The sequence below is a fragment of the Silurus meridionalis genome, chromosome 14, assembly GCF_014805685.1.
Source record: "Silurus meridionalis isolate SWU-2019-XX chromosome 14, ASM1480568v1, whole genome shotgun sequence".
Taxonomy (NCBI): domain Eukaryota; kingdom Metazoa; phylum Chordata; class Actinopteri; order Siluriformes; family Siluridae; genus Silurus; species Silurus meridionalis.
Window position 1 is genome coordinate 2,519,168 of NC_060897.1, and position 26,741 is coordinate 2,545,908.

General features: G+C 40.6%; 1 protein-coding gene across 1 annotated transcript in view; it reads left to right on the forward strand.

Moving 5' to 3' along the window:
- LOC124397339 (voltage-dependent calcium channel gamma-2 subunit-like) overlaps nt 1–26,741 on the forward strand; it is a 55,893-nt gene that overhangs the window by 21,442 nt on the left and 7,710 nt on the right. Inside the window, exon 2 of the mRNA XM_046866914.1 lies at nt 18,956–19,039. Within this exon, the coding sequence (XP_046722870.1) occupies nt 18,956–19,039 (84 nt within the window). The remainder of the gene's footprint in view (nt 1–18,955; nt 19,040–26,741) is intronic.

The following is a 26,741-nucleotide window of genomic DNA, read 5'->3' on the forward strand; positions in this document are numbered from 1 at the left end:
TGCGTGAGCCTAATTAAAGTAATTAATCAGCTGAATTAAGCAGATTCCATACACCCCTCTTATATCTTAGTGGTTAAGGCACTGGTCTTTGGATGAGAAGGTCATGAGTTCTAATCCAAGCCTCACCTCACTCAAGTTCTTATTACTGGGCCCATGAACAAGGCCCTTAACCACTACTGTGGCAGATTATGTTGGTTTTTCAGAGAAGCATAACGGGAAATTGAGTGGTCTTTGAATCAGTATGTCATGAGTTTAAATCCCAGTTTCACCAACCACACATTCCTTGGCCCCTGAGCAAGGCCTTTAACCACTCTTGTGGCAGAGTATGTTGTTTTTCCCAGGGAAGAATAAAGTAAATAAGGAGAGGTAGCTTACTGGTTAAGGCACTGATCTTTGGTTTAGAAGTTCATTGACAGGAAATTGAGAGGTCTTTGAATCAGTATGTCATGAGTTCAAATCCTATACTCACCAAGCTACATTCCTTAACCACTCCTGTGGCTGACTATGTTGTTTTTCTCAGAGAAGCATGAAGTAAATATGGAGTTGTTTTTGGAACAGAAGGATGTGAGTTTAAATCCCAGCCTCACTGATCTCCTATTCCTGGGCCTCTCACCAAGGCCCTTGTCCACTCTTGTTGCAAAGTATGTTGTTTTTCCTACATTTGTGGTGAAGGCACTGGTCTTTGGATTAGAAGGTCATGAGTTTAAATCCTAGCTGTATGAATGAGACAAATGTAAGTCTTTCTGGATAAGAAGCATCTGCCAAATGGCATAAATCAATAAACTACAGGTATCTCGCCTTTTTTATGACGTTCACTCTCAGACACGTGCAGCTGCGGTACGGACCCGAGCTTCCTGTCGCACCGTGGCTGATATGAAAGCGCATGGGTGTTGGGTTCATCCCACCGTACGCCTGTTTGTGCTTTAAAGGGAGCATCAGCTCGAGGAGGCGCAAGCAACAGGAACACGGAGGAAGAGAAGAGAAGAGGGTGAGGTGAGACGGTGTGAGAATGAATTAACACCTGAAACAGCAGCAGCCTATTAAGATGGAGATAGAGAGAGCGAAAGAGACAGATAGATAGAGAGAGAGAGAAAGGGTGAGAAGGATACAAAAAAAGGAGACGCAGGATGGTAAAGAGAACCTCTGCGTAGCTTGACATGATAGAATCCCCCATATAGAGAACGTGGGATGAAAGTGCAGCGGAACACAGAAACGAAAAGAATAACCAGACATGCTGGCCCACCATGGCCTCTTCTTCTTTCTTCTCCTCCTCCTCCTTCTTCTCCGCTCTTTTTTTTTACTTTCTTTCCAGCTGCTGCAGGACAAGAGATGACGTGGACGCTCAGTGAATTGCTAATCGGCCAAAGCCAGGAAGACTGGGGGGACAGAGTGTGGGGGTGAAAGAGAGAGGATGAGGAAATACGAGAGAGTGTGAGAGAGAGAGAGAGAGAGAGAGAGAGAAAAGAAAGACAGAGAGAGAGAGGAGGTGGTTTGACGCATCCAGACTGCAACCATTGGCTTTTTTTTTCTACATTGGGGATCAGAAAAGAGCTGCAGAGAGGCACTACACTGAATACAGGATGCATTCATCCTCCTCCACCCCTCCCTCTATCCACCTCTCTCTCTCTCTCTCTCTCTCTCTCTCAGTCTCATTCTTTCTCAGTCTCTCTCTTTTTATCTATCTGTCTTTCTATGCATTCATCAATAGAGTCATCCCCGAGCTCACAAAAATGAACAACTCATTCATCTTGCTCGCTCATAAACACACACACACACACACACACACACACACACACTGGGTGTGTGTTTACGATACAGCGCACGTCTCGATACGTAGCAAACGTCTCGATGACCTTCGAACATTATATGATGCATCTATGTTGAGATGTAATCCAGTGTGTTTTATTACTGATTGAAAGACGTTACTGGGACCAACAGAAAAAAACGCAACCTCTTTCCTCTCCTACTGACAACACTAGCGAACGTTTTCCAAGAAAAAAATGGCTAGCTATCATAGCGGATCAAGCTAAAACTTTTCAGCAGAACTTTTAACCTTTAAATGCATCTTCATATTAGAATTTCCAAGCTGTCGAAGTTGTAAATGTCAAAGTCGGAGCAAGGCATTATTAGCTTTCTAGACAATCCTCATTAACAATGAGTGCTCTTTAGTTTCAGTAAGGTCCAAACGATCTTCTGCACACATGCAAACATGACTCAGTAAGTGTTTTTCGCTGGATAAAGTGATCCAGGTATGCCACATGGCTTTGACCTTCATGGCTTTTCTACTCAGATAAATCAGGATATGATGAAATGGCAACTCCAGTAACAAGTACATGAGATTATCCAGAAGTAGCATCATATCATTCCATTGTCTGGACAATAGGTCAGTAGGATACCTGGAATACACAAGCTTGGGAACATTTTCTTGGACTATATGTGTCTGGAAACACAAGGCACTTGGAATACTGTATATGGAGCCTTGACACAGAGGAGCCTGGGAATGCCGAGCTTTGGAACATATAGATTTTGGAATCTTTGTAAAATATGGTCCTGGGAATATAAAGCATTGTGACGTGGGGGGAAATGAGAATATTCAAACACAGGTCCCTGGATGTATATCGGTTTAGAACATAGATACTTTGGAATATAAGCCAAACATAGATTGCTGGGAATTTAAAGGTCTTTGAACATTCATTCCTGGGAATATGGAGCCTTAGAACATGGATCATTGAGAATATAGAACCTTAGAACATAGGTTCCAGGGAATATAGAGACTTTGATCATAGATCCTTCTGAATATAGAGCATTTGATTATAGATCCTTGGAAATATTGATCCTTGGAACATAGATTTCTTGGAATATAGAGTCTTTGAACATAGATACTTGGAAAATAGAGCTTTAGAGCATAGGTTCCTAGGAATACAATCCTGTCTTAGAATATATGCTCTTTAGCTCATCAGTTATGGATGTGGGGCTTTGGGAAGAATGTAATGTTTGGGACACTGGGATTATTAAACAATGACGAAAGGATATATGGGTCTTAGTGTTACAGGAACCCTGGAACATAAAGCCTGGTTGGAGCAAAAGTCACCAGGAGTCTTGGGAATATGGGGCTGTAGGGAATACAACAGTCTGTAACAGTATTTTCCTCAAAATGTTTGGTGAAATTCCCACAAACTGGTCTTTAAATGGGAGCCATTGTTGTAGATGACACTATAGCCCAGTTATTGCTTACGGTTGTTTCTCTGCAGAGGGTTTGGTAGCAGGAGTTCTGTGTGAAGCACACACGAACACACCCACACACCCCACAGGAGAGTTCGGGGAATACCTAAGCAAACTCTGCATCAATAGGGAGCACACACTCACATCATTATTTTCGCTTGCAGAAATTCCCAATTGCATGAGGTGTGTGAATATCGATGTTAGAAAATGCACACGAATATCAGGACAGTAGCTTCAGGAATAAAGCAATATTATGTGACTCATCAAAGCATCATATTCGGGATTGTTACCCAAACAGCGATGTCATATGTAGGATGGAAACGCTGACCATGGTAGAAGAGTGATACTTCTCAAAGTCAGCTATTTTGGAATATTGTGGTTTGGGCATTCCTTTTTTGTACTGAATCACAGGCCAGATCATGTAGCATGGTCATCTGCAGACTTTGCAAAGCTGCTATGCACATGACAGAAAGAGAAGCCCCACAGAAAGATGTCTGTGTAAATGTTTCCTGCTCACTTGATTTCATCCAGATACTAGAACTGCTTTCCATTAATTGTCAAAGTTTAGACATCAATTCTTTTTTTTTTAGCTCTTTTATACAGTAAGTGGGAAATAACAGAAATGCTTCCATGTTCTGTCAGATGTTATATTTTCTTTCTTTGCTGAACTCAGAGATGAGAAAACCATCTTGAGTTTCTTAGTAAAAATTAAGATTTGAAGTGGAATATAGAGCTTTAGAGCATACATCTCTGGGAAAACAGATCCTTAGAACTGACTACAGTGGCCAGGGTCATACAGAGGTTTTCCAAGACGGGTTCCACTCGCAAGGGTCCATCACAGAACTCGAGTCCTCGTGCTCTCTATAAGATGCAGAAGCTGCTTCAAAAACAGAGTGCTGCAGCGTTGCTTTAGAGGTTGCAAAGAGGAAGGTCCACGTGTCAGTGCTCAGACTGTACGCCACACACCGCAACAAGTCAGTTTGCAGACCTTCCTCCCAGAAGAAGCCTCTTCTGAAGCTGCTCACAAGAAAACCCACAAACAGTTTGCTGGAGAACAACCTGTCCAAGAGCATGAATTACTAGAACTATGTCCTGTGGTCTGATGAGACTAAGATAAACCTGTTTGGATCAGATGGTGTTAAGCATGTGTGGTGACGCCCTGGTGAGGAGAACCGAGAAAATTGTGTCTTGCCTACAGTGAAGCATGGTGGTGGCAGCATCATGGTCTGGGGCTGGATGAGTTCTGCTGGTACTGTGGAGCTGCGGTTCATTTAGAAAACAGATTTAGGTGCACTCACTGTTGTGAGATACTGTAGATCCCTGGAAAAATACATTCTTAAACCCCTTAAAATAGAGAGCATCAGAACATAAATAGTAATATAAATCGTTAGAACATAGATGCCTGGAAATGTAGCAGCTTAGAACATTTCACCCTTGGGAATAAAGAGCCTTAGAACATAGATTGCTGGGAATCTAGAATCAGAACATGGATCCCTGGGAATGTGGAATATCATAACATTGATCCCTGAGAATATAAAGCCACAGAACATATATTCTTGGGAAAGTAGGTCATTAGCACTTAGATTTATGGGAATATAGAGCGTTAGAACATACACCCCTGGGCTGATAGAGCAGTTCTCAAATCATTCTCCTGATTTAGTTGCCTCCTTGGTTTTTATCATTTTTTGCCAATGTGACGAGGGTCATAGGGCTAATTTCAACACCGGACCCCAAGCCACTGACGTCCTGCCCACGTTTCCTATTGTCTCATGTTTTTCGTGTCCCTCGTCCTTTTCCCTCTTCAGCGAATCAGTTTATTCCATCCTGCTTTACATGAATACATCAATGTATCGTTCCTTTAAATTGGGTCTGAAATGTCCCAAAAATATTGGCACCCCTGTACATTACACACAAGTAGATTGACATACATATACTATAGCTTGGCGACTGGCTGTGTGTATGCGTGAGTGTGTGTGTGTGTGTGAGTGTGTGTGTGTGTGTGTGTGTGGAGCAGTGTGTGCTAAATTGTAAAGCAGCACGAGAAGCGCCGTTGCTGCGAACGAAATCAAATTAGTGTCTACTCGGTGTGTTGGCATGGCTGACCAGTGTGTGTGTTAATGAGTGCTGCCACGCTGCAGAGCGAAGTACAAAGCGTACGCCGCAGTGAATCCACACACACACACACACACACACACACACACCACAACCACCACTGAGGAGTGTGAACGCACCCCCTGTGAACCATGTGCTGTCTGAGCAACCTGGGTGAGAGTGTGACTCGAGTGTTTTGTGTGTGTGTGTGTGTGTGTGTGTGTGTGTGTGTGTGTGTGTGTGTGTGTGTGTGCGTGCATCTATTCAGCATCGCACTTACACAAATGTCTTGAAGAAATGGAAGTAAATGAAAGATTTCAACATATAAAAAACGAGATTTTTAGTGTATTTGAGGAATTTTTTATAGCATTTAATTTAATTTTTTTCTGAGGGTAAATAAAATAAATATGATCAATACATACCTCGAGAAAAGTACACCAATTCAGGCTAGCTTTCTAGCTACAAAAGTTAGTTGCCCCACCCACCATGCTAGTTGCCCCACCCACTGATCAAGGTTTCTATGGCAACCAGGAGCATGACAGCAACTTCCTAACACAGCAACAATGCAGCAATAAAATGTATATTTGTTTTAAAAGAAAAGTGCAATGTTAATGCGAAAATGTTTTATTATACGTATATAAAATTTTTAGGACGTGGGATGAAAATTGGGCGTGAATTGAACAAGCTGCAGATAAGAAGCACAAACCCCAGCTCGTGATGGAGTGACAGAATCGTTCTGATCGTTTCATCTGCGCTGTAAAAGTGACCCGGAGAGCATTCGGTGTTCAGAGCGCCGCTGACACAGATACACGCCAGGAACACGAGAACGCGGCTCATCCTCCACCAGCTGTTTTTAGAACGTCCTTCAGTCCCTGCTGGCCAAAACCCTGCACACTTCACATCGTTTAATCCCTCGCTCCGTCTTTTACTTATCCTTTACTTCTAGTCTCTCTGACTGTCTCCATGTCTGTATTTCTGTCTGTCCGTTTGTCTCTCCACTATTTTGTCTTTTACGTATGCTTCACTTCAAGCCTCTATACATGTCTCCCTGTCTGTCTCTCTGTCTCTTTATCTGTCTCCCTCCACTTGTCTTTCACTCTCTCTGTTTCTCTATCTATCTGTCTCTCTGGTTGTCTTTATGGTTGTCTGTCCGTCTCTTTGTCTGTCTGTTTATCTGTCTCTGCCCATCTCTTTTACTTATCCTTTACTTCCAGTCTCTCTGACTGTCTTCCTGTCTTTATCTCTGTCTGTATCTCCATCTATCTGTCTTTCTCTTCGTTTGTCTCTTCATTTTACCTTTTACGTATGCTTCACTTCCCACCTTTATACCTGTCCCTCTGTCTGTCTCTCTGTCTCTTCATCTGTTTCTCTCTATTTGTCTTTCTGTTTATCTGTCTCTCTCTCTGTCTGTCTCTATTACTTATCCTTTACTCTGTCTTTTACTTATCCTTTACTTCCAGTCTCTTTTTCTGTCTCCTGTCTGTATCTCCATCTATCTGTCTCTTTTCTCTCTCTGTCTGTATCTTTGTCTGACTCTCCATATGAGTGTCTCTCTGTGTCTCTCCATTTGTCTTTCTGTCTGTTTGTTCATCTGTCTCTCTGTCTGACTCTTTTCCTTAACCTTTACTTCCAGTCTCTCTGTCTGTCTCTCCATCTATCTGTCTCTCTGGTTGTCTGTCCATCTCTCTGTCTCTCCATTTGTCTCTCTTTTACTTCTACTTTACTTCCAGTCTCTCTGTCCGCCACTTTTTCTGTCTTTTTCCGTTTTTCCCTGTGTTTGTCTGTTCGTTTGTCTCTCTGTCTATCTCTATTACTCATCCTTTACTCTGTCTGTTACTTATCCTTTACTTCCAGCCTCTCTGGCTGTCTCCCTGTCTGCATTCAATTCATTTTTATTTGTATTGCGTTTTAACAATGAATATTGTCTCGAAGCAGCTTTACACAGATAATGCAGTGATAAAAAATTAATGTTCTTTATAAGTAAGTTTGTCCCTGATGAGCGAGCCGGTGGCGACTGTGGTGAAGGAAAAACTCCCCGAGATGGCATAAGGAAGAAACCTTGAGAGGAACCAGACTCAAGAGGGAACCCATCCTCATCTGGGTTGCACCGAATGTCCATTTATAGCAGATATACGATGTTGCGGGGTTCAGTGATGATGATCAGAAGTGAAATGTAGTCCTGAGTCAATGTAGGAGACTGTTGACATTAACTACAGTCCAAATCCATCCTCAAAGCTCCCGTTCTTACTCCGGAATTTCATGGAACCACCCAAGGCGTTGATGAGAAACATCCCAAGCTGCACAGAGTGACCTTCAGTCGAAGAGAACACTATACAGAGGCAGGCCTGGACGAAGTGGGAAGATCCATGGAGGGAAAAGGTGCAGGAACAGTGGTCACTGGAGCCTCAGGAGCATGTTTAACTCGACCGAGAGAGAGAGAGAGAAGAGGATGACAGGAAGAGATGGATATGGATTTCGCAAGTGTCCTTATTGTTGTATGAAAGTAATGTCACTGTGCAGTTTGCACTCCGGCCAGACTTGCTATGGCAGCATAACTAAAAGGGAGAACCAGAAGGTAACACCAACATGAGGGATCTCTGGGATAAGAGACGACCCACCACACCACCGTCAACAAACCTGAGTGAACGTGTGAGAGTGAGGGGACGACAGCATACAAATATACCAGTTTACCAAACACTCTATATCCATGTTCCCTCCAGATCTGAGCCTTTACCTGAGAAAAATCTACTGATAAAAGACTCGACTAAATAAACATGTTTTTAACCTCAACTTGAACACTGAGACTGTGTCTGAGTCCCGAACACTGGTTGGAAGGTTGTTCCATAACTGTGGGGCTTTATAAGAGAAAGATCTGCCCCCTGCTGTAGTCTTCATTATTTGAGGTACCAACAAATAGCCTGCACCTTTTGATCTAAGTAGGCATGGAGGATCATACTGGTACAGAAGTTCACTCAGATACTGCAGCGTGAGAGCGTTAAGTGCTTTATACGTCAGTAGTAGTATTTTATAATCAGTGTGAGATGTAATTGGGAGCAGTGTAGACTAATTAAAACAGGGGTGATGTGCTCATATTTTCTAGATCTAGTGAGGACTCTTGCTGCTGCATTCTGAACTAACTGAAGCTTATTTCTGCACTTACTCGCACACCCAGACAGTAAAGCATTACAGTAGTCTAATCTAGAAGTAACAAAAGCATCAACTAGTTTTTCTGCATCCTGTAACTATATCAGATTTCTAATGTATCCCTGTCTCTCTCTCTCTGTTTGTCTGTCTGTCTGACTCCATCTTTAATTCTTTACTTCCAGTCTCTCTGGTTGTCTCTCAATTTGTCTGTCTGTCTGTTCACCTGTAAGTTTATTCGTCTGTCTCTCTCTCTGTTTTTTTAGTTATCCTTCACTCCATCTTTTACTTATTTTACTTCCAGTCTCTCTGGTTGTCTCTCAATTTGTCTGTCTGTCTGTTCACCTGTAAGTTTATTCGTCTGTCTCTCTCTCTCTCTCTCTCTCTCTCTCTGTTTGTCTGTCTGTCTGACTCCATCTTTAATTCTTTACTTCCAGTCTCTCTAACTTTCTCTCTTGCTCGATCTCTGTCGGTCTCTCCATTTGTCTCTCCTTATTCTTTACTTCTAGTCTCTCTGACCCTGTTTAAATATCTGTCTGGCTGTTTCTTTCTCTCTGTTCATCTGTCTCTCTATTTGTTTTACCATCTCTGTCTCTTTTTCTGTCTCTTCTTGTCTCTTTGTTTGTCTCTGCATATGCCAGTCTGTCTGTATGTCTCTCTGTCTTTTTGTCTCTGTGTTTGTACACAGCTTTGGCAAGCAGCTCAGAAAACCCTTTTTCTCTTCCTTCCCCTTGTTTTAAAGACCTTGTCATCTTTTCCAGCTCTGTAGTTTTTCTCTTTTCCTGCCTCATCTCACTTTATCCCAAACAATGTTTCATGCTCTGCAGTGAGACGTTAATTGAGGGCAACCCAAAAAGAAAAAAGAAGTTTGCCTGGAAACTAGGGTAGAGACGATTGTTGTCCTTTTTCCGTGTCATTGTTCACAGCAAACAAGCCGGATGCGAAATTCACACCAGGGATTCATCTGCAAGGTTTCCTCGAAATCCTGACCACAGAAATCTAACAAGACACTTTATGTAAGAGTCACAGACGGTTCCTGATCTCCAATCTCGTGCGTTCTCTGAAGATCAGCGTTCGTTCTGTTCTAATGTCTTCCCGAGGTCCAGCTTATAAAATTCACAATTCTCGTCTTTATTTTTCACGCCGGTTAATAATAAACTCAAATGATGTCATGGTTTGGCTCTGAAACTGGTGGGGACGGAGGCCTCGGTTAGCCTTCCAGCTGGTGGACGAGGACCTCAGCTGGGAAATTGCTCTGTAATCCTCTCATTTTGTGTCTCTGTCTCCTCCGCCTCCTCTCCCGGTCTCCTCGTGGCTCTTCATTCGTTTCTCCGTCACGTTCTCGCTCGGCCTCGCTGACCCCGTTCCTCAGAGCTGATTTAAAAGAGCACAATCTGTGCTGCAGTAGATGTACGGAGAGTTTTATTTTGTGTTTCAGACGATTAGGAAAGTGTGAATGGAGGATAAAGAGGAACGAGGTGGCGTGGATGAAACAGTAATGATGGAGCGATTGAAGGATGAGCGTAGGGTGCGACTGCTTTTAGCGACAGCATTAAAGCGGATGCCCGGGGAATCAGAGATCTTCATTGTGTCGACAGAAACAGGCCTGGAAAAGTGTGTGTATGTGAGTGTGTGCAAGAGAGAAAACGTCCTGGGAAACAAAACACAATACAACAACACAATAACCTGCATAATAAGATGTCACACTGTAACACTGTCAGCTGTTTATGACTAGGTGAGAATAGTGGATTGTGATTGGCTGGAAGTTTAGGTGAGAATAGTGGATTGTGATTGGCTGGAAGTTTAGGTGAAAATAGTGGATTGTGATTGGCTGGAGGTTCAGGTGTGAATAGTGGATTGTGATTGGCTGGAAATTCAGGTGTGAATAGTGGATTGTGATTGGCTGGAAGTTTAGGTGTGAATAGTGGATTGTGATTGGCTGGAAGTTCAGGTGTGAATAGTGGATTGTGATTGGCTGGAAATTCAGGTGTGAATAGTGGATTGTGATTGGCTGGAAATTCAGGTGTGAATAGTGGATTGTGATTGGCTGGAAGTTTAGGTGAGAATAGTGGATTGTAATTGGCTGGAAGTTTAGGTGAAAATAGTGGATTGTGATTGGCTGGAGGTTCAGGTGTGAATAGTGGATTGTGATTGGCTGGAAATTCAGGTGTGAATAGTGGATTGTGATTGGCTGGAAGTTCAGGTGTGAATAGTGGATTGTGATTGGCTGGAAATTCAGGTGTGAATAGTGGATTGTGATTGGCTGGAAGTTTAGGTGAGAATATTGGATTGTGATTGGCTGGAAGTTCAGGTGTGAATAGTGGATTGTGATTGGCTGGAAGTTCAGGTGTGAATAGTGGATTGTGATTGGCTGGAAGGAGATCAAGTAGCAATAGTCAAGTCAATTCAAGAAGCTTTTATAGTCATATCTACCATATATATCTGACTCAGTACACAATGAAGATGAGACAACTTTCCTCCAGAACCCTGGTGCTACATTAAACATCATAGAGCTACAACACAACATAAAGCTACATAAAGTGCAACTGAGTGCAAACAGTGCAGACAGACAACACAAGACCGTGTGGGACAAATACACAAAATACAAAATAGTGCTGATCAGTGGACCTACTGTATACTGATTATACAGTAATGTGGAAAAGATGACTCTAAAGACTATGAACACAAAGTATTTATTAACAGAAACACAATGCAGTGAAAAAAAAGCAGTAGCAGCAGTCAAGAGGTGCAAAAAACAGCATGTAAACAGTATAATATGATTAAATATAAATAATAAATAGTGGTGGAATGAATTGAGATGAGTAATGAGTGTCAAGTCAAGTTTATTTCTATAGCGCTTTTCACAACATTTTCTCAAAGCAGTTCAGGTGTGAATAGTAGATTGTGATTGGCTGGAAGTTCAGGTGTAAATGGTGCATTTTGATTGGCTGGAAGTTCAGGTTTTAATAGTAGATTGTGATTGGCTGGAAGTTCAGGTGTAATTAGTGCATTGTGATTGGCTGGAAGGAGTTTAAGTAGCAATAGTGAATTGTGTTGGCTGTAGGTTCAGGTGTTTATAGAGGATTGTGATTGGCTAGAAGGAGGTAAGGTGTGAATAGTCTATCGTGATTGGCTGGAAGGAGTTTAGGTGTGAATTCTGGATTGTGATTGGCTGGAAGTTTAGGCGTGAGTTCAAATCGTTGAACACGTTTGCCTTTGTCAGTGCAACGACCATAGTTACCATAGTTACATCCAGTTCCAGTGTCTTTCAGAGTCAGAAAGCTATTGTAGACATTTCCTAATGACCTTAATGAGTTCTGTGTGGAGGAACTGATATGGTGAGGCATAAGGTGAATTTGACAAACTAAAGATGAAAATGATGAAAAAAAACAAAAACAGCACCAGGAGTTATATCCAAAAGCTTCATTATTAGTAGAGATGTGACATATTGTAATCATCTCTCTTTTGTAAATCAATATAATCTTCTGGCACTACTGTATTTCTGGGCGTGATCCGGAGCACCAGAATTGTGGGAAGGTGTGGAGAGGTGTTTGTGTGTAGGGTAGGTGTGGAGAGGTGTGTAAGTAGGGTAGGTGTGTAGAAATGTGGAGAGGTGTGTGGATAGATAAGGTGTCGAAAGGTGTGGGTAGGGTAAGTGTGGAGAGGTGTGTGGGTGGAGTAGGTGTGGAGAGGTGTGTGGGTAGGGTGGTGTAGAGAGGTGTGTGGGTAGGGTAGAAGTGGAGAGGTGTGTGGAGAGGTGTGTGGGTAGGGTAGGTGTGGAGAGGTGTGTGGAGAGGTGTGTGGCTAGGGAAGGTGTGGAGAGGTGTGTGGGTGGGGTAAGTGTGGAGAGGTGGGTAGGTAATGTAGGTGTGGAGAGGTGTGTGGGTAGGTGTGGAGAGGTGTGTGGGTAGGGTAGGTGTGGAGAGGTGTGGGTAGGTGTGGAGAGGTGTGTGGGTAAAGTAGATGTGGAGAGGTGTGTGGGTAGGGTGGGTGTAGAGAGGTGTGTGGGGAGGTGTGTGGGTAGGTGTGGAGAAGTGTGAGGGTAGGTGTGGAGAGGTGTGTGGGTAAAGTAGATGTGGAGAGGTGTACAGGTAGGGTGGGTGTAGAGAGGTGTGTGGGGAGGTGTGGAGAAGTGTGTGGGTAGGAAGGTGTGGAGAAGTGTGTGGGTAGGGAAGGTGTGGAGAGGTGTGTGGAGGATGTGTGGGTAGGGTAGGTGTGGAGAGGTGTGTGTGTAGGGTAGGTGTGGAGCGGTGTGTGGGTAGGTGTGGAGAGGTGTTTGGAGGTGTGTGAGGTACAAATCCTTCATCTATCACCAACAACGTTTCGAGTGATTAATAACAGGTGATCATTAAGATGAATGCAGTAATTACAGCTGTTGTTGCTGCTGCTATTAATAGGGGCTCTGTGAGCAGTGGGAAAGTCCTGAAAGAATACAGGACGCTGGAAATTGGGCAGAAATATTACATATATAAATATTTTACAGCTAGTCGACTCTCTTAGGGCACCTCCACATTCATCTGAATAAATCTGATAAAGTAACAGGTGGAGCTGCTGTTGAAAAATCTCTCCCACACCAGATTCGGTTTTAAAGCAATGTTTTGTTGTTGTAGCAGATATGACACGGTCATGTGACCTCATGAGACGTCTAAGAAGCAGGAAGTAATTACACGGCTGAAGGAAATGACGCCAGACGAGCGCAGTAGAAGGAAGTCTGGGCATTTCGGATTTTGCGTTGTGGAAAACGTTGATGTAGACGCAACAGAAAAAAATCTTTTCAGATCCGGATTTATGTGGATGCAGCCTGAGATTAAGGCGTGCAAGCAACCAAAGCGTTTTGTCTTTAATCCGTCGATGCTGTGGGTGTGTGAACGGCGTCTCGCTGGCTGGTAATTGTCTCTAAATCGTCTGAAAAAAATAGAAGGAATATATTAAAACTTGTCAAGTTCTCCACCACGTTTCCCTGATAACCTAAGCAGCACTATCAAGTCTACTGTTAGTCATCAGTGATTATTAATACAACAATCATGGCAGGTTGCTCCAGGAATAACGCTGGTGTGGCGTAGACAGTGGGCCGGGGATACTTTCTTGCCTCAGAATTTCAGGTCATCAGTGGTTTCCTGCCTGAATCTATCCACCTCTTAATCCCATCATTATGAGATCATCCACATCTCATTGAAAGCATCTTCATGGAGCTTTGTGCACTTTGTACCCGAACAGGTTTGGGTCTCCTAGTTCACGTGACGGTGAAGATTTCATGCTACTTTGCAGGAACAGTTTGGAGAAGAAGCACATACAGCTGGAAAAGTCGAGTGTCCCAATATTTTAGACTGTATATTGTGTGTGTGTGAGTTACAGCAAGGCAAAGTACATTATGTTCTTATGAGCATATTCTGGATGGATGGATGGATGGATGGATGGATGGATGGATGGATGGATGGATAGATAGATATATAGATAGATAGATAGATAGATAGATAGATAGATAGATAGATAGATAGATAGATAGATAGATAGATAGATAGATGACAAACGATAAACAAAGTCCTGCTTTATCTCTGACTGCAGACGTTCTCCCTCCAGAAAACTTCAAGTCGACGACGGTTCTTTCTAACGCGTTTATGCGCCGCCGAACACGTCCCTGCCGATGAGCTGTTGCTATAGAAACGGTAACGTTCCACACCGAGAGCGTTAACATAAACCTGCGCTACTGTCAGAGCCGCTGTGATAAAAAAAACAACGAAAAAAAAACAACCAGAACCCTCTGACCAATCAGAAGCCAGATTCCGGCTGCACTGTGGTGGAAAGAAAGTGTGTGTGTGTGTGTGTGTGTGTGTGTGTGTGTGTGTGTGTGTGTGTGTGTAAGTGTAAGTGTAAGTGTAATATATCAGGTGTTAGCCTCACAGGTTCAGTGAACATCTCTTCTCCATCCTCTGTGTTTTTCATCCTGATTCTCTCAGGTGTCTCTTTTTCTCTCCTTCACTCACACACACACACACACACACACACACACACACACACACACACACACACACACTGATCGCCCTAAATGGTAGCCATGGAAACCCGTCCCCCGCTGCTGTTTGGCTGGTGAACTTCTTCATTTCGCCCACCTGCTGCAGAAAGACAGAGCGAGAGCGAGTCCAGCTTCAAATAGAGAAAGCACGGAAGAGAAATGGAGACACGTGCAATTAAAGACACACACACACACACACACACACTTATATATAATCAGAAGGTTCCGGTAGGAATTGCCCACCATCAGAACCAACCTGATTTCACTTTAAACGCGAACATTACCGCTTCATTGCGGTTTGATCGAATAGATTCTTTTTTCTGTCTTAAATAAAACTTCATATTCATCTAAATAAAGCAGCTCGATCGTCTTGTTTTATTCCCGCTGCGGGCAGAATCTCATCACACGATCACCACGCTTTATTCCGCAGCGTTGCTGAATTCTCGCATTTTCTTTTGGTGCAGCTGGGAATCGCAGGGTTCTACGAGGTGGTAGCAAAAAGTTTCCAAGAAAGTATCAACGTTTACATGCGATCACCTCTCAGCGTTCCTCTGGAACGTGTCCTGGAAGTCTTCTTTTTGAAGCGAGTCAAACACCTTCTGATCTCCGCAACGGTGTCAAAACGGCGAGGTGGATCTCCATCTTTGGGAAGAGGGTGAACTCCTCAGGAGCCAGTTCTGGCGGGGAGGGGGGGTGCGGAAGTGAGATCATGTGGATAGTTTTTGTTGGTGAATGGTTTTTGGTGTTTGGGCTCGTTGAAGGTCTTCCTGATCTTTTGTCGTCTTCCAGTGAAGTTCTTCCACTCTTGCACACATGCTGCTCGGAACACCACAAACGATTTATCGCAGCGTCGCCATATGCCAAACATACGTCATGTGAAACATCTCTGCAGATTTGCTCACTTTCATGCAGATCTTCACGTTCGCTCTTTGTTCTAACTCGCTGTCCGTAATGAAATCGCAGACCTGGTAACGTACGTGGTCAGAACAGCACCAGTTAGTTAATACTATTAGTCTCAAACCTTTGTGATACCACCTCATATTGATAGACAGTGGTACTGGTAGACAGTCCACTCTGGGCTGGGTGTGGGCTTGCCCACTTGGGGGCCATGTGGGTCATGCTTTATGCTTCATTCACATTTCATACCAAGTAAAATGGTCCACCATTGGGAGCAGAAGTTTGGGATGAGTGTGGGCTCTCCACATTAGGTAGATTGGCCCTAAGTGGGCAACTACAGGCCCACAACATTCCCACACATCACTCTGGGCTGGCTGTGGGCTGGTCTCAACTGGGCCCCATAGTGTTGGACCCACACATTCCACTCATTACCAGTAATGTGATCTGCCCACAGTGGTTCCATATGGGCCCCGAATGCACTCGTTCGCTTGGTATATATATATTTGATGCTGTATGTGCTGAAGTCGTGTTTTTTTTTTTATAATTTTCTCCTCATCATAGTGTACAAGATCCCAAAAAAATCCCGGCTGACAGGAAGTGAGGACACGTGTTCTTCATGTCACATGACTCTGAACCAAGACCCTTTAAGCGTAGACTTGTGATTAATGTTGACTTTAAGAGACGTCTTGTGAAGACTTATTTGGTTAGCAGACTTGTAGCTGTGGTCTCGAGAGAATTGCATCGTCATTTCAATCCTTAAAAAGCAGAAAAATGGATTTTAAATGTACAATGGCACCAAATACAATCAAGTACAAGCCGAAGACTCGAAAATAAACCCTTTCTTTTCCATATGCATGACTGCAATTAGCTCCCAAGTGCAGATGGAATTCAGCTTTAACATGATAATACAGAAACATTCGAATGTACGCAGGATTTTGTTCCAATATGGTAGAATGGTGATTATACTGTAGGTCACCCACTGTACGTTTCAATTCCAGATGTTATTAATGCGTTTGATTTGGAATATGTTTTTTCTTTTTGTTTTGTTTTTTAATAAAAGAAATCCCATCATATAATGAACATATTATCATCTCTGTTCGTGAACCCTTGGTTTCTTTCTCTTGAGAAAGACAGACTTGTTTGTTTGTCCTCCTGCTCATTTAAATGAATAATTTTATTAGCCTACCTGCTGTGACAGGACTAAACCATTCGCATGGATTTACGTAGGGGGGTTTGCCCGAGCGTAGAGAGGACACGAGGTGTGATGTCTGTGAAAACTGCGATCTGAACGCCAAACAAAATGGGCATCGAGAATGGGTTTATACTGTGTTAGTAAAAATAAATGGTACGGTCCATGTGCAGCCCCCTTGTGTTTCAGGGGTCTTGGAATCTTCCTAATCTTTGGTCTCATTATGGAATAGAGGAAGGGAATAACACACACACACACACACACACACTATAAAACTACACATACACAATTCCAGGGAGTGAGAGGGCAATCACACAAACACACACACTATAGAATTGCACATGCACATATCCAGGAAGTGAGAGGGCAAAACACACCCACACACAGACACACACATTATAGAACTACACATACACAATTCCAGGGAGTGAGAGGGCAAACACACACACACACATACACTATAGAATTGCACATGCACATATCCAGGAGTGAGAGGGCAAACACACACACACACACACACACACACACTATAGAATTGCACATGCACATATCCAGGGAGTGAGAGGGCAAACACACACACACACACACACACACACACACACACACACACACTATAGAATTGCACATGCACATATCCAGGGAGTGAGAGGGCAAAAACACACAAACACACACACACACACACACACACACACACACATCCCCAGCTCGATCTCATCTGAGTGGGTTCCAGCATTGATTTGTTCTTGAGCCCAAGGGATGACATCACTGTGTGTATCAGAGTGTGTGCGGGTTCCTCTTCCCTGTCCGTCTTGGATTACACATGCCGTGATTGGTCGATTTTGAGCATCTCAGCCCACTGGGGTCCCGAAGCATTCTGGGACTTTTTTCCTCTTTCGCTTTTCTTTTTTTTCTTTACTCCTCTACAGCTGCAGCGGTTATCAAAGAAATGGATGAGAGAAAGGAGGGGCTGAGGAATAGTGTGTGTGTATTACTGCAGTGTGTACAAACACACACACACACACACACACACACACACACACAAAGATATATTAGTTGCACAGAAGCATAGTTCAGTAGAAATTGCAGTGACATTTGTTCATTTCTGAGGAAAAAACACAAACATTTTATTATGAAACTCGTTGAAATTTATGAACATTTGTGGAAGAAAAACGCATTTAAACGAACAATTTCACCACAATTTTAAAAGCCCTGTTCATCCAAAAAACGCTTATTTATGCTAGGTTGTTTATCTACCAGTGTTATTGTGGAGATTTTATTATGATTTTAAATGGGGTTTTTTTTTGCTTCCTAAATCTGGATTAATTTATTATTTTGTTCTGCATCATAGAGACAAATGAGTTTTACTTTTCAAGAGATATCACCTATTAAAAGAGCATAATTACTATTATAATAACTTTTTTTTTTAATTAATTGACATTGAAATCAAAACATTTATTGAATTATGCATATGGTTTGTTGGTGAATTTAACAAATAATTAGGTTATGTTAATAACTAGAGGTTGACTGATTTATCCGATACCGATAGTTTGGCTCGTTCTCGCCGATAACTGATTAATCGAAATAATTAAGCAAAAAATCAATCAAATGGATACTGGATAAAAAATAAAAATAAAATAACATTCCATGTAAAATAGTACTGAACCATGAAAATGTGCTAAAGAAATAAATATGAATATATTCCTTAATAAATATAATTATATTATGAATTATTGATTTGATTTGATTTGCTAAATTATAAATAATAAGTATAATATAGTGCTCTCCGTGCAGCATGCAGTCTCACCTGTAAAAACAAACAGGACATGCCGTCAGTGATACGCCTCTAGAGGTCGCTCTCGTGAAGACCGCAGAACGGGAGCTGGAAAAACTATCGGTATGGATTTTTGCGGATAGACGAAAGTTTCAGCGATCAGCTGTCGGTGCCTCGACCTCGATTATTAACCAAGAGACGTTTTAGTTTCCAACCTTTATTATCAAATACAGATATGACATGAGTAAAACATATATTTATATATATTTATATATCTGCCGTTGTTCAGGTGGCCAATCCAAGTCTGTGGGGGTGGGGGTGGGGGTGGAGGCATACAGAGTTCTTCTACAGTGTGTTTTGAGACGCTTCGTGTTCCTACTGAGAAATCTGCACCTACTGTATTATTACACAACAGTTACTTCCTGTATTTTCAGGTGGATGTCCGATGTCATTTTAACCCTTTAAGTCAATTCCCAACAGCAACATTACAAAATACAACGTCAAAATGTAATTCCTAAAATTCCTAAAATTCATTCCTAAGGTGTTGATTAGGATTTAAAGCAGGAGATCTTCCACTCCAAGCCATGTGGACCATATCTTCATTAAACTGTGCTTTCTTTCTATCTAACAGGGACCTTCAAAGGACTGTGCAAGCAGATCGATCACTTCCCGGAAGACGCCGATTACAAAGCGGACGCCTCCGAGTACTTCTTACGTGAGTGACATTTCTGTTACTTTTTCAAAGCTTAGACGTGACCTGAAAAGCCAACAAACGTGTTAAAGCCCTGATTTAATAGATTTGTTATTCAAAACTTATTTGCATTACATTAATGGCATTCGCGGAAGTCGTTATCCAGAGCGACTTACAATTATCTTATTTATACAACAGTGCAGTCGAAGGCTAAGGGCCTTGCTGAAGGGCCCAGGAGCTGTGCTCTCAAATTACGTTCAGAAATCCACTTTCTTACCTTCTGAGGTACCACTTCTCCAGATCTATAGTCTAATCTAACATAGCCATTTTCTAATTAAATTAAACACTAGTAATCAAGTTTAACTGATTTTTGAGATACACGTGCACGTACCTTTTGTTTCTATGCAACAAACTCAGTCATGTGACTGTATGACGATTTCCTTTGACCAAACAAATCTATAAGTCCAGATGTTCCACTTTATGCTCATTAAAAAATCCTCAAATTGGGATGAAAACTTGCCAAAGATGTTCTTCACCTTTTTGACCTTGTGATCCAGTTCATCCCAGCATGGTGACTGGGCAGGTCGTTCCATGTCTTTCGTTAAAGCCTGTGTAAAGTACATTAGTGTAGACAAAAGTTTGTGGAAAAATGTCTATACAGTTCTTTTTAAACATCGTTTTGTTTTCATTCGCTGTGATAATAAGTGCCACACTTCTGAGGAGATGTTCCACAAAATTTTGTGGAGATTTCTGGACAGGTGTTTAATAGGGTGGCAGCTCTATAGCAGGAGATCTTCCACAACCTCCAATCAATGTAAAGCAGATCTTCTTGGTCATTCCGGAACAGATTTGGGTCTCCTAGTTCAAGTGAAGGGAAAATTTCACGCTGACACGCCCAAAGACTCATATACAATTGTGTGCCTCAGTTTGAGGAAGAAGCAGATGCTGCTGGAAAAGGCAGGTGTCCCAATACTTTTGTCAGTACAGTGTGGTTTCTCTCTGACGTTGTGGCTTTAAAGAAGCCCTAAATATATTTGGGTCAGATCCTCTGATTCTGTCCCGTTTACTCAATATGACATCTGTCCTGTTTTTATTCCTCGCTTGCCTTATATGGTCACCGTTTCCTGTTTCCGTTCGTCTCACATGTTGCTGTCGTTTGGTGTCCACACTCAGTGTGCAGAAACACGGCGGCTTAACGAAGCACTGGAACTGTTTAAAGCTATAAAAAATAATTTGTGGACTATAATAAGAAACCGTTTAGATTTTTTTTGGCTTTTCTGACAATTCAGCGTTCCGTCTTTCCGCTCTGACTGCAATAATAACGCAATTATCAGGGAAAAACCTGCCGAGACGTGATTTTCTTTTACACGGGAGTAAAACCTGGGCTAATTAAAGCTTTCTAAAGCAAAACTCCCACTGAGCGTCTGATCCAAAACGTTCATTTAGAGGACGTGTGACTGAAGTCAGGTGCACACTGTGCCGTTTCAGCCACGATTCAGACGTCTGAGAACAATTTCAACAATTCAGAAAGATTTCTATAATCCTGAACTCAAATCTCTAGTGTCTGAGCAGCGGAGTGACGTGTTCACCCACAGCCAATCACACCTTTCTTTCTTTCTTTCTTTCTTTCTTTCTTTCTTTCTTTCTTTCTTTCTTTCTTTCTTTACTTTTTTCTTTCATCCTTTGTATTTTTTTGTCTTTCTGTGTTTTCTTTCTTACTTTTATATTTTCTTTCTTTCTTTCTTTCTTTCTTTCTTTCTTTCTTTCTTTCTTTCTTTCTTTCTTTCTTTCTTTCTTTCTTTCTTTCTTTCTTTCATACTGTCTGTTTCTTTGTATTTTCTTTCTTTCTTTCTTTCTTTCTTTCTTCCTTTCTTTCTTTCGTATTTTATTATTTTTCTTTCTTTCTTTCTTTCTTTCTTTCTTTCTTTCTTTCTTTCTTTATTTCTTTCTTTCATATTTTATTATCTTACTTTCTTTCTTTCTTTCTTTCTTTCTTTGGTATTTTATTATTTTTCTTTCTTTCTTTCTTTCTTTCTTTCTTTCTTTCTTTCTTTCTTTCTTTCTTTCTTTCTATCTATCTATATCTATCTATCTATCTATCTATCTATCTATCTATCTATCTATCTATCTATCTGTCTATTTCTTACATACTGTCTGTTTCTTTGTCATTTCTTTCTTTCTTTCTTTCTTTCTTTCCTTTTGTATTTTATTATTTTTCTTTCTTTCTTTTCTTTCTTTCATCTATCTATCTATCTATCTATCTATCTATCTATCTATCTATCTATCTATCTATCTATCTATCTATCTATCTATTTTTTTCATACTGTCTGTTCCTTTTGTATATTCTTCTTACTTTATCTGTTTCTTTTCTTTCTTTCATAATTCTTTCTTTTGTTCTTTTTCTATCTGTATGCTAGATGTCATGGAGGTAGGGGAAGCCCAGTGGTTAAGATGTTGTACTTCTGATCAGCAGGTCATGAGTTTAAATCCCACCACCCCTAACCATAGTAACCTGCAGTTTCAGCTCCATCCCGAGTGAGACGTCTACAGTGGTCTCCTAACGCCTTCACTGAGCTCCATGGAGGATTTCTGTGTGTGCTGGACTTCTATGGTGAACACACCAATTTTGATCATTGTTTTGAGGCACAAGATGAATTTGATGAACTGAAGAAGGAAACATTGAAAATTACTCCATATTGTATCTCCAACAGCTTCATTATTAATACATGCAACACAGACGCAACAGTTCAATTTTAATTTCACATTCAATTTTCTTTCTCATGAAACTAAGTTTAATCTTCAGGCTCTACCTACATTTATATTTATATTTATATTTATATTTACATTTATATTTATATTTATATTTATACTTACATTTATATTTATATTTATATGTATATTTATATTTATATTTATACTTACATTTATATCTATATTTATATTTATATTTATATTTACATTTATATTTACATTTATATTTTTATTTACATTGTATATTTATATTTATATTTATATTTATACTTACATTTATATCTATATTTATATTTATATTTATATTTACATTTATATTTACATTTATATTTTTATTTACATTGTATATTTATATTTATATTTATATTTATACTTACATTTATATCTATATTTATATTTATATTTATATTTACATTTATATTTACATTTATATTTTTATTTACATTGTATATTTATATTTATATTTATATTTATACTTACATTTATATCTATATTTATATTTATATTTATATTTACATTTATATTTACATTTATATTTTTATTTACATTGTATATTTATATTGGCATTTACATTAATATTTACATTTACATTTTATTTACATTTATTTTTACATTTACTTTTATATTTATATTTACATGCACATTTACATTTATATTTAAAATTACATTTTTATTTACATTTACATTTATATTTACATTGACATTTATATTTATATTTACATGTACATTTATATTTTTATTTACATTTACAATTAAATTTTTATTGACAATAGTATTTACATTTACATTTATTTTTATATTTACATTTGTGGCATTGAGCAGACGTTCTTGTCCAAAGCGACGTGCTTTGAAACTCCATCACTGAATAAATCTACACTGATACACCAGATTACAACTTTATATAAATGTGTACTTTATCTCTGTGTGTGATGAGGAGCAGCAGGATTCATATAAAAAGCGTCTACAATTTCAATACATTCGGTCAGTTTTGCTCTGCAAACTTGTCTTTTTTCATACCTTTTCCTTTCTTTCTTCTTTCCTTTTGTAATTCTTTCTATTAATTTAATTAAATTTTTACTTTCTTTATCTATCTATCTATCTATCTATCTATCTATCTATCTATCTGTCTGTCTGTCTGTCTGTCTGTCTGTCTGTCTGTCTGTCTGTCTGTCTGTCTGTCTGTCTGTCTTTGTCTTCATTACTTCCTTCCCTTTTATCCCCTTTTTCTTCTTTTTCTTTCTGTCTTTTTCTTCCCTACCTTCTTTTCTCTTTATCTTCGTTTTCATTAATAATTTCATTAATAATTTTACATTTTTAATTCTTTCTTTCCTACTTTCTTTTGTTTCTATTTTTATTATATATATATATATATATATACAGTGAGGAAAATAAGTATTTGAACACCCTGCTATTTTGCAAGTTCTCCCACTTAGAAATCATGGAGGGTCTAAAATTGTCATCGTAGGTGCATGTCCACTGTGAGAGACATAATCTAAAAAAAATCCAGAAATCACAATATATGATTTTTAACTATTTATTTGTATGATACAGCTGCAAATAAGTATTTGAACACCTAAGAAAGTCAATGTTAATATTTGGTACAGTAGCCTTTGTTTGCAATTACAGAGGTCAAACGTTTCCTGTAGTTTTTCACCAGGTTTGCACACACTGCAGGAGGATTTTGGCCCACCTCCACACAGATCTTCTCTAGATCAGTCAGGTTTCTGGCCTGTCGCTGAGAAACACGGAGTTTGAGCTCCTCAAAGATTCTCTATTGGGTTTAGGTCTGGAGACTGGCTAGGCCACGCCAGAACCTTGATATGCTTCTTACAGAGCCACTCCTTGGTTATCCTGGCTGTGTGCTTGGTCATTGTCATGTTGGAAGACCCAGCCTCGACCCATCTTCAATGCTCTAACTGAGGGAAGGAGGTTGTTCCCAAAATCTCGCAATACATGGCCCCGGTCATCCTCTCCTTAATACAGTGCAGTCGCCCTGTCCCATGTGCAGAAAAACACCCCAAAGCATGATGCTACCACCCCATGCTTCACAGTAGGGATGGTGTTCTTGGGATGGTACTCATCATTCTTCTTCCTCCAAACACGTTTAGTGGAATTATGACCCAAAAGTTCTATTTTGGTCTCATCTGACCACATGACTTTCTCCCATGACTCCTCTGGATCATCCAAATGGTCATTGGCAAACTTAAGACGTGCCTGGACATGTGCTGGTTTAAGCAGGGGAACCTTCCGTGCCATGCATGATTTCAAACCATGACGCCTTAGTGTATTACCAACAGTAACCTTGGAAACGGTGGTCCCAGCTCTTTTCAGGTCATTGACCAGCTCCTCCCGTGTAGTTCTGGGCTGATTTCTCACCTTCCTTAGGATCATTGAGACCCCACGAGGTGAGATCTTGCATGGAGCCCCAGTCCGAGGGAGATTGACAGTCATGTTTAGCTTCTTCCATTTTCTAATGATTGCTCCAACAGTGGACCTTTTTTCACCAAGCTGCTTGGCAATTTCCCCGTAGCCCTTTCCAGCCTTGTGGAGGTGTACAATTTTGTCTCTAGTGTCTTTGGACAGCTCTTTGGTCTTGGCCATGTTAGTAGTTGGATTCTTACTGATTGTATGGGGTGGACAGGTGTCTTTATGCAGCTAACGACCTCAAACAGGTGCATCTAATTTAGGATAATAAATGTAGTGGAGGTGGACATTTTAAAGGCAGACTAACAGGTCTTTGAGGGTCAGAATTCTAGCTGACAGACAGGTGTTCAAATACTTATTTGCAGCTGTATCATACAAATAAATAGTTTAAAAATCATATATTGTGATTTCTGGATTATTTAAGATTTTTTAAGTTTTTTTAAGAGTCTCTCACAGTGGACATGCACCTACGATGACAATTTCAGACCCCTCCATGATTTCTAAGTGGGAGAACTTGCAAAATAGCAGGGTGTTCAAATACTTATTTTCCTCACTGTATATGTTTTTTACAAAATTGCAACTTCTATTTCTTCAACTTCTAAAAAGAAAAGAAAAGAATTATGCCAGTGGAATGTCCTCACAAGGACAGTAAGACACAGTGTGTGTGTGTGTGTGTGTGTGTGTGTGTGTGTGTGTGTGTGTGTGTGTGTGTGTGTGTGTGTGTGTGTTTGTACCTCTTCCTTACGTGCAATTGGACGAAAAGCCTGTGATGCCCCAATGGCACATGAATTAGGACACTTACATCCATAAATATTTTAGCCTCCTTCCTATATAGGTCAGGTCTCTCTTTCTCTTCCTCTCTCTCTCTCTCTCTCTCTCTCTCAATCTCTGTCTCCCTCGCTGTCTTGTCCTCTTTTGCACCCTATGCAGTTCACTATTTGTTTAATCTGGAGCCTTTATAAAGGGGTTTATATGACACAGTGAATCATTTTACTCTAAAAGATGTCTGTGTTTATACATTTCAAGCAACAGCTCCTACTACAGTGTTTTATTCTTCTTACACCAAACACCACACACACCTTTTTATTTTCTTGAGAAATGGGGATAGAGTCAGACAGAGAGACAGACTGATTGACTAATTGATTGATTGATTGATTGATTGATTGATTGATTGATTGATTGATGTCCACATCCACCGAATCACTACCTAGTATCATGGAAGAGTGTTGGTGATACAGGGATGTTGTGGAAGAGCAATGTTAATAAAGTTGACGTGAAAAAATGTTGGTGATAACAGGGATGTAGAACAGCAGGTGGTCAGAAGAACAGCAGATGCACAGCTCTCAATTTGCGCAGGATGATGTCTTTTAGCATAACTGACTTATGAAGATCGGTGCTCCCTGTGACTGTGCGTGCAGCCTTGTGCTGCCATCTGGTGGTGTGTTACAAAACTAGGTTTTTTTTCCCCAAGTGTTAATGCAGTGAGGAGCTTTACAGATAAAACGCGATTCCTGAATAGTTTTTTTATTAAACGAGGATGAGGACGAGACATGGATGGGAACAAGGATGAGGACATGGACAGGGATGAAAGAGCAGACAGATGAAAGTACAGTGACGAGAATGGGGACGTCAATGAGGACAAGGAAGGAGACAAGATGAAGACGGGGTACAGGGATGAGGATGGTCCTCAGAGTTGTGTTTAATTACAGTAAACTACAGCTGAGGATGTGGGTTTATTCGCTTTATTTATTTATTTATTTGTTTGTTTATTTGTTAAGTTGCAAAGGATGAAGTGAAATTATAAAGAAGTCGCAGGTGATGTGGGTGTAAACAACACCAGAGTGAAATTTGCCTCCAAAAAAAAACATCTCGTAAGCGTTTTATTATGGGAAAATAAATCAGGGCAGTGTTGTCCATGAGCGTTTGGCCTCAACATGCAGCCTGGAAACTGCAATGCAGCTGAACACACACACACACACACACACACACACACACCTTTTAGACCAGCATGAGTATTTACATATATGTGCGTATACAGTTCATGCACCCACACGTCACTGATCTCACACTCAAACCCACAGTGTTTCTATACAATATTTGTGGAAATCAATTAATATGCACCAAAATTAATGGCACCTCTTCCTGAAACAGGGCAGATTTATAAAAAGGTTAAAAATATATAAACCTACTCTATAAATTACTATAAATTAACTATGTTGTACGTCTCAAGTGTTCATCCACATTACACGAGAGAACAGCAGACACAAGTGGGCTGAACTTCACGTTAGCAAGTTGGTGGACACCTGATTATAAGATTGGTATGTTCTTCGTTTTGAACATTGCATTCCACATTCTGTCTCCATTTCCTGTTATGAGAACCTCCACTCTTCTGGGAAGAGATGTTCCACTAGATTATGTGGAGATTCATGCTCATTCGGAGACGTGGGTGTTAGTAAAGACAGTTAGTGATGTAGGTGAGGTGAAGAGGCCATTCAAGATCTTCCACTCCAACCCATGTAAAGAATATCTTCATGGAGCTGACGTCTTGTTC